The sequence below is a fragment of the Ricinus communis genome, chromosome 7 (genome assembly GCF_019578655.1).
Source record: "Ricinus communis isolate WT05 ecotype wild-type chromosome 7, ASM1957865v1, whole genome shotgun sequence".
Lineage (NCBI taxonomy): Eukaryota > Viridiplantae > Streptophyta > Magnoliopsida > Malpighiales > Euphorbiaceae > Ricinus > Ricinus communis.
The window spans coordinates 7,485,627-7,505,323 of NC_063262.1; the positions used below are offsets into that span (position 1 = coordinate 7,485,627).

Below are 19,697 nucleotides of genomic sequence, written 5' to 3' on the forward strand. Positions count from 1 at the left end.
AATCGATTACGATAAATTGGATCGGATTTTGCAGATATTTAAAATTTTAAATACTAGTTACACAATAAAATATTTGAAAAAATATATGAAATGGATACCAAAAAATAATTTTAGATCTTAGTAATATATATACTCGGTTCTCCAATGGATTGACCTGCAATCAGATTAATATTATCTAATAGATACTAAACATATATAAGATATATATTAAACATATATCAAAAATTAAATACCATAAAAATTATAAAAATATATACTAAATTGCAAATAACATATACCACTTTGTAAAAAAAAAAAAATTATCTAACATATACCATCGTATGTTATAAAATAATTTTTCAATTTATAGTATTTTTAAAAGAAAAAAATTTTAATAGTAAAAATGATATTTTTATAATATTTTAGAGTATTTCTAAAAAAATCTCATAAATTTATGCATAAAAAATAAAATATTATATCCTCTATGGCATATGAGCCAAATAAAAAAATTCTATTTCATAAGGAATTATTGATATAATATTTTTAAATTTATGGTTTAGTTATTTCTCAGTTGTCTTGCAGTTGTTTTTCAGTTATTTTATTAAAAAACAGTTAAAAAAAATTAAAAAACCAATTAATACCATAATTTTGAAAAGATAATTAAAAAAACTGCAATCGTTATTTATATTTTAACATAGTAAAAATAAATAATAAGCTGTAAATTTAATAAAAAAATATAAAAATTGGAAAATTTTCCTTTATTTAATTATATATGTATAAGGTTAGCTTGCAATCCACATCTTTTTAGGTATGTGCATAATATTATATTGGTAGTTAGTTTTATATGTAAATTACTTGATTTCAACAGGCTGGGCATTGCAACCAATGAATTAGGCAAACAAAATTAGCTTATTTGTAAATACATAGTCCATAACTGCAAATTTAGAAATTCAAAGAGCTTAAGTTTTTTTCTTTTTTTCTTTTGAGTGATTAAGAATATATGCATAATTCATTGCATGAATCACATTGCACCTGGTTGACAAAACCAATAGCCTATAGTAATCAAATTGTTTGGCAAATTCAAATAACATGTAAAAAAATAAAATAAATGACAATTCAACAAATATGAACACCATCATCATATGGTCCTAAATACTTTTAACCAAGAAGCTTATGAGCAGTTCATGTTTTTGAAGAAAGGACATCAATCAAATGCAATTTGTGGGTCAAGAAGAAACAAAATTTTATTCATAGAGGTGCGGACAATGTACACAATTTTGGTGTCATGACCCCTACAAAACTCTTGTAAAACTGATCTGGTGGATAAGAGACTCATTCTTATCTTTCCTGTGTGAGTAATTATCAGAAGAAACAAATACATTAAAGCTCGAATGCTAAACCAATTTTGCTAGTACTGCTAAATTGAAGGTGCTAGTATCACTGTGTAAGGCTGATGCAAGCAGCATATGACTGAAGCACGCTTAGAGCTTGCTCTGTGATAGCTCTATTCCTTGCTCGCCTCATCCAATCACCTGCTATCTCCTCTGCCTCGCTGCCTCTGAGTCCTTCTTGGAGAGCATTAGCCGCTTCGGCAAGCTTCCCCTCCGCTAAGAAACTCTCAACTCTAGCAATAACAGATTCAATGCCATCGCCAGATGGGTCAACTTCCTTGAACTGCACAAAAGCCAAAGCAATTCTCAAGACAACTCAAATGATACTTAAATCCCAAGTTAGTCGAATAGTAAAGGGTTAACAGCCCCCTTGTGAAGGGTATTCCAGTAAATTGATATAATCTGTTTTTGGAAGATAAAATCATATTTTTCATACCCTCAACCAAGATGCAACCTGTGCCATAGCATGTGACAATATGCCACCACCACCAGGTGGAATCAGAATGTAGTGCCGCAATGTCCCTTTCAAGGCATTGAACTGTAAGAAAAATGGAAAATATTGGATAAATAGAAGGAAGAAGGAAAAAACAATTTGAAGCTTTCAGAATTAGTACAATTGGAAATGATCAACCATCCTTTAGAATAAGAATAACGGCACAATAAGAGTACCCAATAGAAATGCCATATTGGGATCTACAAATATTTGTTGCATAACCACAAAAATTAACTTATAATAAGTTGAAAGGACTGCAGTTTGTGATCTATTCCAGAAGCAAATATCATAGTGAGACAAAGTTTATGTAGAGGCTGCCAAGATGAAAACAGTTAATGTACATGAATGACAATCTGACATAACATCAATTAGTACCATTTTTCTGGTAGTGGCGCATTTCGATTTCAAAAACACTCTTTGGAGGAGATAAACAGATACCAACTTGGCTATGCCTCAACCACTAACCAACATATGTTATATTGATAGGACCATCAAAGTAACTTGCCTTTTGGTTCAACTGCAACAGAGTATCTGTACCATGGTACCGAGTTTCTTCAGGGAGGGTTGATAAGACCAAATGAATAAGAGAGTCTTTATCAGTGCCTTCCATATATGTGTTTAAAGCATCTAGTTCTTGCTGAATTGGAAGACCTTTGGAGAGTGCATCTTCTAAAGCCAGTGCTCCCTGCAATTAAAATGGGTGATGTCAGTTTGCCAGCTAGACCAAAAGAATACATCAACAAGGCCAGAGATTAGAAAGAAAATGGAGAATAAGTGAAAATGTATCTTAGAGGGTAACAAGTATTATTAAAAAGATGCTACCAATGCAAGCTTGTGAACAGAATGAATCTGGCGAGCCTCTTCAGACCGTGCGTAGAATGCCATACACAAGGCATTAATCTGTAAAAGCACGATTGATATTACAGAGATATCTGTGGCATTACTTGGTTATTGATTGACAGAAGTCATATGCATCAAATAAGAAGCAAATTAAATACATACAAAAACAATGCAAAGAAGGAGTTAATAATCAGAATAAACATGTTTTAAAGTTCAAGCAACTCTGCTAAGTAAATAAGTGATTAGCTCCATGTGGAAGCACAAAATGGATTACTCCTTTATATTGCAGATAAAAAGGAAACGATTTATATCTAATACTCTATACATGCAAAACAAAATATTCGAAACTTTTCATTTGTTGTAGTCTCCCTCAGTTGCTTGCTGGTGTAAAAAAATGCAAAAGCACTGAGGGCATGCCAGTGGCTGATTGAAATTTGATGACTCACCACATAAGGTGCTAATTTTACAGGCTGAATATCACTGTTTTATATAATAATTCTGATATGCAATTCCTATGCAATGGCATTTGGTTTTATTTTCAGCTCTTATAATCCCAATGACTTATCTCTGTAATATTTCATTTAACAAAATAAATAAAGAATACTGGAAGCCCTCGGTGCGCTTAAAGTTTTTTCCAATTCATACTCATAAAAGAAGAAAAATAATAAACAGGGAAGTTTGCCTGCAACTAAAGGGAAAAAGTGTCCATCCTCTATCAGCATTTAATACCCATTTTGCCAACAAGAATGAAGTTTGGTGCCTTTTTAACTTTCACAAGTTCCATTTAATTTTGCAGTCCAGAACAAGGACAATATATATATATATTTAGCCTCTTTTAAGATTCCAATACAATCCTCATTAGCCATTTTCATTATTTTAACGAATCAAAAATATGTCACAGAATTTATGGATTAATACAACGTTAAAATTTGCATAAAAGAGTTTAAAATCACATATCAACATATATAGCATGAAAGTCTACTTTCATGTGACTCGAGAAGGCATCTTACATTCAGATTAGCTTCAGCCATTTTTTCAATCTGTACGGCCTTCTCACTTGCAATTGATGAAGTCAATTCCGCTTTGGCTAGCTCCTGAATCCTTTTCATATTTGCTTCTGCTTCACTTTCCTGTAATTAGAACAGCAACTTGAGTTAATGAGTTACCATGTACCGCCGTAAGGCATATAATGCTGTTTACTGAAAAAAATAAATAAATTTATGAAAAGACAATATGCATACCTTTTGTTCAAGCTCCATCCTGAGTTTTTCTTCCATCTTTTCTTGGAGGTTTCTGATGGCAGCTGCAGCTTTTGCTCGCTCTCTTTTTATTTCCTGAAATTCTAATGTGGTTAAAGATGGTAGTAACATGGTGGGAAGGCATAAAAGAGATTACATGTACACAAAGATTATGTTCATCCAGCTGTATGAGTTAAAATCTAATAGACAAAAATCAAGAGTACGCAGCTAAAAATCTTTACAACCTTATCAAGCATTGCTGCCTCTTCTGCATGCATGAGTTCCCTAGCCCTTAAGTCCTTCAGTTCCTTTTCATATTTCTCCTGAATGGCAGTAAAATGATTAATATGAACTAAAAAACATGACAATAACCTTGTTATCACAATGAAAGCAATAATGGGAAAAAATTGGAGAGCATGCATCAACAGCAGGTACTTCAGTTCTAATACATAAAAAAAGCCATACCTTTAATGCTCTTTTCTCCTCAGCAAAGGCATGGGCATCTAATTCTGCTTGCCTCTGTTCAGCAGCATGAATCGCTTGGAGAAAACTCATAACCAGCTTTCCATCTTTCATTACAAAACCATCATCCAGTTCTTCTACGGGACCAAGAGCCTATTATTTCAAAGAACCAAAATCTAGCATAAATATTATTGTTTGTTTTTGCTTTATGTTGTGTTAGAGTAATTGGGCATTCCTCAGAGTCTTAAGACAGGAGCATGCACAAAATAGGATAGGAGGATGCTTATAACTACCTCTTCTCCAGGGCCCTCTGTTGCAGTGCTTTCTTCAGCCCTATCCTTGAGATGGTATGACTCAAGTAAACTGGCTGCTTCTGTAATATTGCCAAGTGCAGCCTGCAGTAGAGGAATACCATAAATATAACTTATAAATAATATAAAATGAACATAACAACATCAAGTATGATATCCATACAAAAGAAGTACCATAAACTGGAAACATATTTGTTATCATAATTCTTATGGTAGATGCCTTTCCCAATCAAACTTGGATATGCAAATACAAATCAGGACCTGGTTTAGTTGGTTTCTCCATTGAATAAGTGTAGAATCCTTGGTTTTCACAACCAACATACTTTACTTCAATCATTATACCAATATGCCTGTAAAAGGCCACAAGCTAGATAATATTGAGAAGTAGAATAGAATTTTTTTTGCTAAAATGACCCTGCAAAACATATAATTGACTTTTTAAACTTTCTACTACTAGTCAGAGTGGTTGATGGGAAGACAACTTTCTCCCCATAACAGGTTTGGATAGGATTCAAGCTATGACTATGGGGAGGAATATAAACTGCATCAAGAAGCCTCCTCACAAAACCTTCTTCCACTTAGGCTACCAGGAAATGCTATGGTTTCTGACGCAAACCAGTAGAAAATATTGCCGCAACATATCATCTGCATTTCTTGCCAACTTGTCTTTGTATTTGATTTTTCCAGTTGAATAAAAACATGAGTTCCATGAAGAAAACAACAAAAGGGAGAATAATATCTAAGGTTCGTGCATTCTGTTGCATAGTGAATTGTTTGAAAGTAAATTGATTGTACTTAATTAAGAAATGCTCCAAGATGTTACAATTTAAAGAGCATGAAGCTGAAAAAGAAATAATATATAGGTATTGGCAATTATCATCAGAGTAGTACCTTTGAACCGTCTTCTGTGTCAAGCTGCTGAGGTGGCACCACTTTTATTGCATCTTCATCAGTAACCACTGTGACCTGAGTTGTTACTTCTGGAACTTGAACTCCTTCACTTGTTTCTCCAGTAATTTTTGATTCTGAGTTTTCCATGCCAAGACTATATTTAGCTTTTGTACTTTGAGAAAACTCCTGTCGTTGTTTCTCTTGAACAGCAACTGATCCATCATTTACCACATCAGATTTTTCTTCAATGTCCCTCACTGCTTCATGAGGACGAATATCTGTTTCTGGTTCTACCCTCTCTTCAGCTTGAACAAGAGGAAGATCTCCATGAGTTTCAGCCTTCTGCTCAGTCTCAACACGAGGAAGATAAACCTTACTCTCAACCTTCTGCTGAACTTCGAATTGAGGAAGGTCTATCTCGGTTTGAACCTTTTGTGCAGTCTGCTCCACGTCATGACCTAATTTCACAGACTCTTCACTAATGGTTGATGCCAGTTGCTCTCCCGAAATCTGGGTGTCCTTTACATCCTTATAATCAATGCCATTCCTAGCTGAATTTTGCTGCTGTTTACCAATATATTGGTCTAAATAACCAGACTGGTATGCTAATAGACCAGCTCCACCAACAATAGCACTTCCTGCAGCAACTTTAGGTAAATTACTCCTTGATTCGGGTGGTTTGCTGCCGGACCCAGCTTTTGGGGATGCATTTTGTTGAGGTGAGGTTGAAAACTCCTTCCTCAAAGAAAGAAGTGACGGTATTGACTGCAATTGCATTGCACAGGGCCAAATAACAGGAAGAACCAGAATTTAGTATCATCAGCATAAAATTACCAGGTGATGAAGCTAAACTACTTATTTCCCCATTCGTTTTCTAAACAAACAAAGCATTCAAAGAAATAAACAAATCTTAAACGAACAAAACATTCAAATTAATTTGAGGGATAATTAGATAACAAATTACAGCAGAAAAATACTCCAACTCAAGATAACACCTTACATGCATTTCTAGAAATAATTAAATAATGTCAAAATGGGTCAACAAAATTACATGCCTGAGATGTATCTCGTCTCGGAATCCTCCTAATTGATCGACGAGATGAAAATTCCAAAATTGACCTGCAAAAAGAACAACAATAATGTTCAATTGTGTTACAAGAGAAAAAAGAAGAAAGCCCTAGAACACAAGTTGTTATTCAAGTCAAAGACAAATTTGGGTATTGTGATTAGATGATGAAATGCAATGCAATGCAAAGTAGACAGTACGCACCTTCGGAACATTGCTTACTTAAAGTAATTTTCTATGGAAGTAGTGGAATTAGGTGAGAGTGCAAAATCTTCGACAAAATGACTCAGAGAAAGAAGTTAAGCTATTGGCGTTGGTAGTAATTGTTGATAAAGGGTCTAGTTGGTTTGTTTAATTTTAGCAGTACAGACCGATCGCGCTCCGGCAGACAACGGAAGAGAGCTGCCTGAGACTTCCGATTATTATTATTACCTCCGATTATCAAGCTTGCTTACACAGTCTATAGGCGAGAGCAGCTGAGAAAAAATTTAAAGCAATAAGGTTCAATTTCCCCCTTAACTTATTAGTTTAGATCAAATTAACCCTTTTTGACCTTTTAGAATAATTTAATCAAAATTTTTATCTTTTAGCTCAATTTGATATTTTGTAGATGCGAGTTTCACCATCTCTGATAAGAAAGTGATATAATAAAAAAAAAATAATAAATACTAATTTTAAATTTTAAACCATTATATATTTATATATAATTGAATATTGATGTCGTATTTAGATTATAAAATATATATTTAAAAATTATTAAATTATTTTTTATTTATTAAGGGAGAGTGAGAGAGTCACTCTCTCAACTAAGGCAAAACTTAAGCTAAAAAGGCAAAACTTTAAACTAATTTGAATACAAAAAATACCAAAAAGGATGAATTGATCCACTTAGAAGAATTCAAGGGGCAAATTGAGTCTTATTCCTTAAATAAATAAAGGAATAATTGCAAATTTGGTATTAGAGTTAGGATTAATTGGCTAAAAGACTCGTACTTCACATTTTATCAAATTAAATCACAAACTAAAGTTTTTTTATTGGTTTTTATATTTTGAAGTTGCTCAAAACTAAAAAGTTATAGTAGACCAATAAACGTTTCTAATAAAAAAAAATTCACCACTTGAAATTGTATAACTTAATATTTTGAATTTTAAATTAATCATCCCCATCATAAAGTGTCGCGTTTGTAAAAGACTACAATAGAGATCGAGACCTATATAGTAATAGCGAATGAAGTCGTGATTCAGCAAAGCCAATGGCCACATCGTTTGCAAATGAGTAAGTGTCACATATCACTAACCATTAGATTTTTTTAATTTTTACAATCGCTAAATATTTGTCTCGGCCATAAAATGGTATTCTTGAGTGCGAAATTAGCTTCTCATTTGTGGTTTATCCCTGACAGTACATTTAATATTGATTTTATAATTATTAATGAAGATTTAGCTTACCAATCAATTGCAATACTATATGGAGGAAAGAAATTATAAATACTCGCTTTAAACATGGGGTTAAAATATTTTTAAGGTCTCTAAATGTAACACCCGGAATTTTTTTTTTTTATATATTTAATAGTGAGTTTTTATTTAAGTTAATTTTAGCTTTATTTTTATTCAAGTAAACTATTTGAGAAATAATTATATTTTGGTTATTCAAATTTTTTCAAATGCATATTTATATAAATAAATTTATATATTGGAAAATTTTGGAAGAAATTATAAAGGATGTTTTTATAAAAAAATTTTGGGAAAATTGGTATTATAATTGATTAGTAGTATTAAATTTTAAGTTGTAAATTGATTATTTAATTTAATTGTGTATAGGATTTAATTGGAGGATTATTTTGGAATAAGGATTAAAAGTATAATTTTATTTTTATGGGGTTTTAATGAAAATTTGTGAGTTTGGTATTTTTGTAAATAAATATGTCGGTCAAGGGTATTTGTGTAATTGTGTATTTTCAGTAATTCGGTTTTGGCCCAAATTAAATAGTTAGGGGCTTAATTGAAAGGCTAAAAAAAAGTTTGGGGGTCAAATTGGAATTCTGCGGGATGAAATTGTAAGTAATTAAGAAAGTTGAGGGACCAAATTGTAATAAGAAAAAGTTTGGAGGCCTAATGTCGATATTGAAGGGAAAGAAATCGGGGAGAGAGAAAGTAGATCGGGAGAGAGAGAGAGGGTGATGGCCGAAGAAGAAGAGGATGAAGGCGGTCGCGCGTCGGGTCTGGCCGGCAATCGCGCAGCGGGAGGTCCGCTTCCGGGCCGAGTCAGTGGCGATCGGCCTCCCTCTCGGCAAGGGCTCTCTTTTACAACGCCTGTGGTGGCCGGAGACTAAGATCCGATGGAGAGAGAAAGTAGGGGCAGCATTTTTATTTTCCATGAGCTCGGCGAGGATGGACGATCGGAGGACGTATCCCGACTCTCCTCACCAAGCTTCGCGATGGCACCGGTTTCGTGGCGATCGGGCTTCGCGAATCGACGGTCGAGATCGTCCGCAAATCTCTCCCGGATGATCGGGTGTCAGATCGGAAAATCGAAAGCGAGAGTCCGATGGTGTGTTCGGATCGCAGTCGACCGAGCGATCGAGCGCCCTGTAATTATCTTTGGCCCGTTAATTTTAGAAATTCTTGGTTTAATTGTGTCTATTGGATTATATTGTGTATTTGATGATATTTGTGAGTCATAAATATTTGTCTGGCTGCCATAGTCGTATTTTGTCTTTGTGTGAGGTCGGAAAATAGTGAAGTTCGGGGACCCGACTCCCGTTGTTTGAATCGTTAAGTATTTGAAGTGTTCTTCTGGCAGGTCCTGGACCCGTTTTTACGGGGGGTAATGTTCGTGTTGTAGGGGAGGTTCTGCCGGATTTTCGGTAGAATTCTCCCGAGTCGAGATTCTGCGGGAGTCTAGACCTAGGATTAATGATGGATTGTCTCAACAGATTGATAAATTATTTTCCGTGATTAGATGATCTGTCTGCCCGCCCAACCGAGGCACCGGAGCAGAGCTAGGAGGTCGCCCAATCCAGTGAGTTAAAGTCATTTAATCTTTGTGCTATTGCTAGTCTGATTTTAATATGCTATTTAGAATTTGTGCTTAATATGATTATTAGTATCGCAAGATAAATGATTTCACTTGATTATTAATATTTGAAATAATATAAATATTATTATTAGTATGTTATAATAAGATAAGCGTTATTATTTTTCCCTCACAAATTGCACGTTGTTTTACCTTAAATCTTTAATCTTTATTTCCGAGTATGTGTTGGTTGAGTTCATCAAATAATGATATTTATTATATGTGATGATTGCGAATTGGGAAATGTGGCTTGTAGAACATGCCACTGGTAATGATCATGGACATGTAATAAGATATTTATGGGTTTGCCCTGGTCGAGCATGGCTCGATTTGTGTAAATTGTCAAGGTAAGGTCCCTGGTCGAGCATTGCTCTCCTGGGCCGGCTTATTTGGATACTTAAGTGACCGGAGGTAAGGTCCCCGGTCGAGCATTGCTCTCGGGGGCGATCTTATTGGATTAAGAGAGCCGAATGGCTACTAGATTTCTTATTTGGATACTTAAGTGACCGGAGGTAAGGTCCCCGGTCGAGCATTGCTCTCGTGGCCGATCTTATTGGATTAAGAGAGCCGAATGGCTACTAGATTTCTTATTTGGATATTTAAGTGACCATACTCTGGAGGTAAGGTCCCTGGTCGAGCATTGCTCTCGGGCGTCGATCTTATTGGATTAAGAGAGCCGAATGGCTACTAGATTTTGGGGTTTAGGGTTCTACCGAGCCACTCGTCCCGTGAAAAGTAAATATATATTTTTATTTATTTATTTATTATGGTATTTGATTATAATGTGATTTGTATTTACGTGCATGGTTTGATATAATCGATTTGAATAATCTATATTTTCCGAGAAGAATGCAATAGTCCCTAGATTATTTGATTTTAACTCACTCTAGACCAGTCTCCATTTATTTTTTTTCGGATTCGACCTTAGTTCTCCCGCGACTCTTATTCAGTAACCCGACTCCTTCATCATCGGGTGATGTATTTGATTTGGTATGTAAATTGATAAGTTTTAGATTCTCCGCAGTAGTAATAGTAAATGTATCAGTTGTAAATTTTCTGAGCTTCGGGTCTCGCCTAGTTTTTCTGGTAGACCGAAGTAATTTTGTAAAGTGTAACTATTAAGATAAATTGTGGCTTTAATAATATTAATTTGAGATGAGATTTGTTTAAATCAGTGAGTGTCAGGCTTACTACGGGTTTCGGTGGCCTTAAGCCTACCCATTCCCTAGTGCCGGTCACGGGCCCACAGGTGGGGTCGTGACACTAAAGATAATATACAAGTGAGAAATATCTTCACACATTTTTTAGCAATTAAATCATCAACAGACCCTCTTTTTTTCTTCATTTATAGAACTAAACGTTTTGTGTAGGGTTATGGGTTCACTCTACCTCTTAGTGTTATTTGTAAGAGTGAACTTGATTTCTTGTTCTCTCATAATTCTCTATTGTATAAATTGTTTGTGAGTCATAAAATATTAAGAAAGGTTTAGGCATGTACCTTAAGAAACACTTAAGTTTAGAGGTTTGAATGTTAATTATAAGAAAATACTTGAATTAAGTGTTAGTCGTAGAAAAACACTTACTATTAGTCATTAAAACACTTATAAGAAGTTTTAAGCTATGGAATATTTGAGTATGATATGGCATGTGTAAAAAAATCATTAATAGTATAATCTCAAATGAAATTTGAAGAATGGATATAGGCAAGAAATTGGTTGAATCATTATATAATTTTATATTTAATTTTCTCTTTCTCTTTCTCTAGATGTTTATATTTAATTATATTCATTTTATTGGTTGTATTTTCATATTGATTTTTGACTAAAATAAAGTTATTACTAATATTCTTTAATAAGAATAATGTCATCCAAATAAATAAAAGAATCAAATAAGCTATCAGCTCATAAGTAATATGTATTTGATTTGGAGGTTTTATATAGTTAATAGTTATTTCTCACTCCACAGGTAAATTAAATATGTTTGATAAGACTTAAAGATCAACAACTGATAATCATAATCAACTGTTAATTTAATTCTCATATTTGCACTAAGTGAATTTTTACTTTTATAATAAAGAGAGTGTTTAATTAAGATTTTTATAGACTTTTTTTTTAAGTTAAATACTTTTAAAAAGTTCAAAAAATTTTAATGACTTTAGAGATCATGAATTTATAAATAACTTTTACAGACTTTACTTAAAAATACTTTTATAGAATTGATAGACTTTTATTAATTTTCACAAATTATTATTTCTCTATTGTTCAATTATTTAAAAATAAAATTAATCATTCTACTTTTATTATTTTATTCTTTTCCTTTCTATGTTTACTTTAAGCATTGTTCCATATAATGTTACATGCAATCCATATGCAAGTAACATACTTTATTTTATTGCTGCGTCAAATTCATATCTATTTTTAAATTTTTTACATCACAACATGAACACTTTGACTAAAGAAAAGGAAAACATAATTCAATTTATAATAAAAGAAAAATAAATTTTTTTAAAAAAGTTTATTTAAATGTTAAGGAGAGGTGAAAGAGAATTCTTGAGATTTTTCTATTAATAACAAGGCATAAAAAATAATTCAAAATATATAAAATTCTATGTCTATAAAAGTTAATTAACTTTTTAATACTAATTTATGTTTATAGACTTTATTTAAAGTTATAATTAAATACTCTCTAATTTTGATAGACTTTTAAAAATCTTTAAAAGTCAATATTGAATATCTCATGATTTATAAAGAATATTTTAGAATTACTATTAAATATACTATGACTTTTAAATTCTATCAAAGTTTTTTGATTCTCTTAATTCAATATAATCCCATAAGTGTGAGGATATTACTTTTATATTGTATAGATAAAAAAAGATTATATTGTAATATTTTTATCTAATATAAATTTAAACTCTTAAAAATGAGTTTAATGTCGAGTTTTGTTAATTCATAAAAGTTATGTGGATGCAAAACAACAATTTCTTTTTCGGCATATTTATAAAAACAATAATATTGTGAAATGAGCTATTAAAAGGAATTAAACCTTATTTTAATCACCCGTGTCTCTCTCCCCGCGTATCCTACTATTATTACTATTTTTTTTTTAACAGTGCTCGTGACCGTTACAGGGTAGCGAAGAGGTCCCTTGAGGGTGTTTCAGTCATTTCACTAACAACAAAAATCAGTAATTCAAGGCCAACAGCACCCCCCACTCGCCAAATTTATTAATCGATTAACAAATTCACAAAACAAACAAAATAACTACACCACCAAAACCCTAAATTCCCTTTTCTCATTTTCTCTCTCAAAATCCACAAGGATAAGAAGTTAAATTAATAAATCGAGAGAAAAAAAAAATCCGAAGGCAAACGCTTTCACTTTCGTATCTCTAGAAAACCCTGTTGCTTCGTACATTTGTTTTTATTCTTTTACGATGTTTTCTTCGTTTTAGTTTTTCTTTATTTTGTTCGTTTTGTTTCAGGAAGCAGAATCTGGCGTCGGGAGGCAGATTGAGTTCTTGGGTCTTTTAGTTGTTGTGTTGTTTTGGTGGCTTTTCTGTTGTTTGTTTATGTATGTCTAATGGTGGCTTTTGTGTTGTGAAATTTAGGGTTTCACACATTTCTCGTTCTTCTTTTGTGAGCCTTTTGTTCTCTTAAGGGACTGCCAATTGAACAATCTTGTAAGTGAGTTACATTGCTTAGTTAATTGTTATGATTTTGATTGCATTTCTTGTTTTAATTTGAATTAAGCCAACATTGTATTTTAGATAAGTTCATTATTAAGAGTCTTGTACGCTTTTTTGCATGATTAATAATCTCCTCATATTTCCAGATTGGATACCAAAAGTATCTTCCATTTTCATGAGATGTTAAAGTGTATTTTTGTTGGGTAATTACCTATTATGGACCATTAAATCTGATGCATGCCAGAGAGTGATTATGTTATTGTTAAAGTGCACGATTTCCTACAGTTGGATTAGTTGAGTGATCTATATATGCTTTTTTTTTTTTTTTTTTTTTTTTTTTGCATTTGAAATTTCTTGAGTTATTTTTTTTTTTTCCTCCATTGGAATTACATGTCTATGGTTTACTAGTCATTATGGTATTCTGTGAATATAATGCTTTTAATATAAATTGGATACTACTGTATGGCTAATTTGTGATAGAATTATAGTATTTGAATCAAAATATGTTGACCAAAAATTTGAATATTGCTAAATCAATAAAATAAATTATAACTTTAATCTTATATTAATTTGATAAATATCCTTTATTTTTTTCTGGAATCTTAATTTGTATATTTATAATTATAAAATATAATTTATGCAGTCCTTATTAAATATAATTTATGATTTTTTTCTCTAATCAAAATAACTTTTGAAATATGGTTTCTTTGGGTGGGTTAATATTTATTAAACGTGAAGGGAATTTTTATCAGTTCATATGTTCCCCTGCCTAATCCACTTCTACATGTTTTATAGAGTTTTCATTTATGCAAATGTTAAATTGATTATTTGGCTATGCATTCCTTGCTGCAGTATGTTGATTTGTATAATTGTGTCACTATCAGGTTGCTTTTCTGCTGTGGTCCTTTCATGTCATTTTAATTCATTACGGGGTTGTCCCTTAACATTTCTTTATATTCCACTGAGATTTAAGTGGTTGATCGCATTTTCATTTTATGTTTTGTTAAGGATTGTCAAAGTGATTTTAGTTGGAAAGATGTCATCGAAATACCCAATTCTTGAAAATCGGCCAATAGATCAGTGGAAGGTTACAGAGTTAAAGGAAGAGCTTAAGAGACGGAAATTGACTACGAAAGGTTTGAAGGATGATTTGATAAAACGCTTAGATGAAGCACTTCGAATTGATAGGGAAAATAATGCAAAAGATGTGATTACTGGTATTGACTTGGATAACCAGCCTGTTGATGGTATTGAAGGTTCTGAAGCTGTGCCAGTTGTTACTGGAAAAGCTGAAGTTGTCACGAAATTTGTTGCTGAAAAAATTGAGGATGTGGGTGATGTTAAGGTTAAGGTTCAGGTTGATATCAATAATAGTGCTGAAGTCACTGGCGAAGAACCTAGGGAAAATGTCGTAGTGAGTGGTAATGATTCTTCTAGGGTTGAAGGGGAGCTTGCTGTTCCTGCGGCTACTTTGCAAACCAGCTTTGAAGTTTCTGAGGATGTGGCATCTGAAGTAACATTGGGTGGGCAGGATGCAAAAAATTCTGAAACACATGAAGAGAATGGGGATTTGAAGTCTCAGCTGGACAATGAGGGTTCCAAGCCTCAGCTGGACAATGATGATTCAAAATCCCAGATGGACAGTGAGGCTTCCAAGCCTGAGGTGAATGATGGGGGTTCCAAGGCTGAGTTGGATGATGAGGGTTCCAAGCCTCAGCTGGACACTGATGTTTCAAAATCCCAGCTGGACAATGAGGATCCAAAGCCCCTATTGGAGAATGAGGGTTTGAGGTCTCCACACGAGGATGTAATGCATGACTCTTCTACTCCAAACAACCAGGTATCTGAGGTCAGCCCTAATTTAGGGTTTCAAGTAAAATCTGATTCTATTTCTACTGATTCTGTGTCAATTAATGAAAAGACTGAACTAAAGGATAATATAATTACTGACAATGTCAAACTAGAACTAGATGTTAAGCCAGAAATGGTGGAGGAATCATCCAATAATATTGTACCAGTTGGTGGCGAATCACATCCAATGGATGTTGAAGAGCCACAAGAGAAGAAGGCATCTGTTGAAGAGAAAGACGACAGCAATGCTACAAATGCGGATATAAGCAAGAAAAATGATGTTGTAGATGTGGGGTACTCGGAAAAGTTAAATTTAGACAGAAGTTCCGGTGATGACTCTATGGAGGAAGATGTTCTAGAGAGTAAGCAAATTGACTCAAAGTATAACTCTGATGATATTGAAATTAAAAGTGAGAAAAGTGAAATGGATGTTGTGAAAGAGGAAAATCTTATTGATGATGTGGGGAACAACTTGTCTATTGATGAAAAGGAAATGGGTGCGGAAAGTAAAACTCGTCCAGCTGTGCCTGCTGAGAAAAGAAAGCTTAATGGTGGGTCTTGCACTTTGAGTTTTTTTTTTTTTTTAATTATCCTTCTGCTATATCCCTTTTGCTAATATACTCACTTATACCAATATTATAATTTACTTTTGCTGTTAGAATTTCATGCGTTATAAATTGACTCATGGGTTATGAGGTTTCAAATTATCTTGCATCTATCATGCCTATCAGTAGTTAGTAATGGCATCCAGGTTTTGATTATTTCCCTATTATCTGAACGATGCTACATTTTAGTACTTTGTTTAATGGTTCATGCAAAAGCATACTCATACCATAAACTGAATTCTAGAAGACCTAGTTTTCATGATGTATATTGAGTTTAATGCTTGTCTTGCTCAGGTATTGGTGGCCTTTGTCATATAGGAGATGATTTAGACATTGTACCATGTCTAGATTGGAAAAATAATTATCTAAATTAAACTGAAGGAATGCGTGGTTTATCTGAGACCGTGATCAACCTTCTTTTTTTTTTTCTTTTTTTCCTTTTTAGTGCCCTGTAGTTGAGTCTCAGCTGTGCAATCACAAAAGTAGTTATAACTGGTAAATTGCAAGCCCTGCTAGCATTATATCTGATGTATCTGGAGCTGTCTGTGATATTTATTTATATCGTTCATGATATTTAAAATGAATTTGAGAAACTTTTGTTTCTAACTATATCCATGCTGGTGTAGATTTACGGCATATAGATGCTTATTCTTGTGGCAAACAGAAATTTTTTTCTTGATTGTTTTAGTTCTTTCTTCTTTTTGGATTTTTTCGTGATTATTTTTTCATATATGTTATTGTAAGTAGAATAATTTGCAGTGCCTGAATATTTGTAACCCTCAATTTAAAGTTGTATCCATGTAATTAGTAATTATAAGTGGATAATGAAACAGTTTGGAGTCTCCTTAGTCCATGTTCTTAGAAAAAAGCAGTTTTTATCTCTCTTTCAACTAGCAAATTGTGCATTTGAATTTTTTGAAAACCTTTTGAAAGCAGTGGTCTTTCTTTTCCATCAGTGGCTTCATTGAAACCTGGCCTTCTCAGAGTTTTATTGTTATAGGCAAACTTCAGGTAAATGTATAGGTTTCATTTTATGCTCTTAATTCTGAAAAGGGAACATTGTCAATGTTTAAGGTGCTTTCGAAGAGGCCATGTTTGGCTGTTCTTTTAGACTTCTAGCATTTGCTGGAGTACAAGTACCTCATATCAACATAGTTAGTCAAGTTGCTTGTTAAGAGTATCTTGGACTAAACAAATAGATTTCAGCTTGTAGTTTTGGGCCATTTATGTGCTAATTTTTTAAGCTGAAAGGCAAGTTCTACTGCACTGCAATAACACCTGCTGTGATGTATGGTAGTGAGTGATTGGCAATGAAGGGGCAGCAAGTTGCTAAAAATGGTTGAAGTCCCAAATGAGTAGTGGGTTAGGAAAAAATGGGGCTGGTAATTACAGAGAATGTAGATTGAGATGGTATGGGCATGTGAATCGCTGACCTATTGATGCTCTGGTTAGAAAGGTCGACTATGCTAAGGTTGGTGGAGTTGAGCAAGGAAGGGGAGGCCTAAACTAGGGAAAAAAGTGTAGAAGATGATCTGGTGGCTATCTTTCCGAAGATAGATCTCAAAATCATTTGGAGGGGAGAAAGAGGATCCTTATAGCCTACCCCAATTAACTTGGTATTAAGGCTTAGTTGAGTTGAATTGAGTTATGTGCTAAATTCTTAAAGTTGACTTTTGTAGTCCGGCTTATACAGTCTGTTGTGGCTTTTGCTCAAGTGAAGCTTATGTATATAGTATGGATTTGATTCTGGATGTTTGTGGGATAATATTCTCATAAGTTTTACCTATACAACAACATTTTGGTTGTTATTTTATTAATTAAGTCATGTCTGTTGTTTGTCAAGGCAAAATTTTATTATAAAAATTTACTTGTGTGTGTTTTTACTTATGAGAGCTAGGCTCTCATGTTTATTTGGCGTCCTGTGTGTTATTGGCAGATCAAGCTGTTGGAAGCACTGAGCCGGTAAAGAGGCAACGCAGATGGAATTCTGAAAGTGTCAAGGTAGTTGAACCACAAAGCTCTAATCTAGCTCCTACCACCACACCAAAAAATGTTCTTCAGCCTGCTCTTTCAAGACGCAACCTCTCTCGATCTGACTCTTCAGTTAGCAATGAGAATACTCCAAAAGAACGTATTGGTGAGATACGGTTCTTTTGAATGTATATGTATCCAGTTGTGTTGGGAGTGGTTAAAACTTAAATTTATGTGTTCTTAATTCTATTGTTTGGCAGTTCCACCATCGCAAAGACCTCCAACTGATTCCCTCAGAATAGATAATTTTCTGCGTCCTTTCACACTGAAAGCTGTTCAAGTGCTTCTAGGAAACACTGGCAATGTTACCAGTTTCTGGATGGACCAAATCAAAACCCACTGCTACGTGAGCGTAAGGCCTCCTCACTCGATCTATATTCCTCTTTCTCATTGTCTAAGGACCTGCTGCTATGATGATTTAATTAAAAATTGTAATTCATTTGAATGTGGGAGGATTGTTGTTCTTCTGGCCATAAGACTTGTTGGTTATCTGTTGTTGAATCTGCAATTACTCGTTACTTACTAGTTATGTGGGGAACTCTTTGTTGATGCAGTATTCATCCATGGAAGAAGCCATAGAGACACGAAATGCGGTGTATAACCTACAATGGCCTCCAAATGGTGGGAAACTTTTAGTGGCCGAGTTCGTTGATCCCCAGGAAGTGAAAATGAAAGTGGAGGCTCCTCAGTCTCCAGCTGCACCAACTCCTGGTGCTTTTGCTGCTCCATCTTCGCAACCTCAGCCTTCTCCTCGTCTGCATGTTTCTAGGCAGCAACTTCCCCCCCCACCACCTCTTCCACCTCCACCACCTCTATCTAACCCACCCCCAGCCAAAGAACGGCTTGGCCATCCACCACCGACTCCACTTCCAGAGAAACATGATCCTCCTATTGTCACTCTGGATGACCTCTTCCGGAAAACCAGAGCAACTCCTCGAATCTACTATCTTCCCTTGTCAGAAGAACAAGTTGCAGCAAAGCTTACAGAAAGGGGAAAAAATGCCAAGCAGTAGGGATCAGGCTAATATCTCCTCCATGGCTGCTCTTAAGATTTTCTTATGGGTTGGTCAGTATGTTAGGTAAATGGTTAGATAGTATCACATAATTGCGTCTTTGCAGGTCTGCAGGTTTTGCTTGTAGAAGGAATTGTTCCAGCCAAGCAGAGAGATGTGATTCGTTGATGGATTGGGATTTTCCGAAGACTGCCTCTTGTTAAAGGCTTAAGTTCTTTTTAGTGCTAGAAAACGTTTGAACCAAGAGCTCTGTATATCATGTTTCTTTTTTTTTTTGTTCTGTTGGAACAAGAAATCCATTGTGCGTCATGTTTTCACATGAATTTTAACTCTGGAAGCAAAACTTAAGTGGTGGAATTTTACTTTAACTTCCTTGTGATGGTGGTTTGTTATGTCTTGTCTGTCCGAATCTGTAGAAACTTTTGTTAAGTCAACGGCAATACGCCTCTATGCCACAGTATTGATTTCCTAGCTGTGTATCTTAAAATTTCTCTTACGGCTGCTACTACTTTATTTCCCCACTTTGACCATTAGTTAAGCTTCTTTTGGCGTATGATTCTTACTATTTCAGTTACCATTATTTGAACATAGAACTTGTCGACATAAATATTAGGCTTAATTGTCAAAGTGTCATAAAATATATTAGGCTTAACCCCCTAGGGTGGTAGCCTCGTTGGGTTTCTCACTTACCGTAAAGTTGGTGTTGGTCGCTCTTTCTCCTGCATATTATCTGATAAAAAAGAAATATTAGGCTTAATTGTCA

The 19,697-nt window shown here is 34.1% G+C and overlaps 2 protein-coding genes across 3 annotated transcripts; one reads left to right on the plus strand and one right to left on the minus strand.

The window, feature by feature from the left end:
- Nucleotides 1–1,197: 1,197 nt before the first annotated feature.
- LOC8265618 (MICOS complex subunit mic60) lies at nucleotides 1,198–7,163 on the minus strand. The gene is made up of 12 exons (XM_002528942.4): nucleotides 6,876–7,163; nucleotides 6,661–6,724; nucleotides 5,606–6,370; nucleotides 4,697–4,798; nucleotides 4,407–4,556; nucleotides 4,187–4,264; nucleotides 3,945–4,037; nucleotides 3,714–3,833; nucleotides 2,686–2,763; nucleotides 2,369–2,548; nucleotides 1,807–1,908; nucleotides 1,198–1,653 (listed from the first exon to the last, which is right to left on the minus strand). The coding sequence occupies exons 1-12, from the start codon at nucleotides 6,884–6,886 to the stop codon at nucleotides 1,417–1,419; spliced, it is 1,980 nt and encodes a 659-aa protein (XP_002528988.3). The 5' UTR covers nucleotides 6,887–7,163; the 3' UTR covers nucleotides 1,198–1,416.
- A 5,817-nt stretch (nucleotides 7,164–12,980) lies between these two features.
- LOC8265619 (apoptotic chromatin condensation inducer in the nucleus) lies at nucleotides 12,981–19,302 on the plus strand. Of its 2 annotated transcripts, none has more exons than XM_048376376.1 (6): nucleotides 12,981–13,432; nucleotides 14,443–15,836; nucleotides 17,827–18,027; nucleotides 18,122–18,273; nucleotides 18,476–18,930; nucleotides 19,041–19,302. In XM_048376376.1, exons 2-6 carry the CDS (start codon nucleotides 14,471–14,473, stop codon nucleotides 19,135–19,137), a joined length of 2,271 nt encoding a protein of 756 aa, XP_048232333.1. In that variant the 5' UTR covers nucleotides 12,981–13,432; nucleotides 14,443–14,470; the 3' UTR covers nucleotides 19,138–19,302. The 2 variants fall into 2 exon arrangements, with proteins under 2 accessions (XP_048232333.1, XP_048232332.1); XM_048376375.1 differs by having other exon boundaries at nucleotides 12,982–13,428.
- Nucleotides 19,303–19,697: the final 395 nt, after the last annotated feature.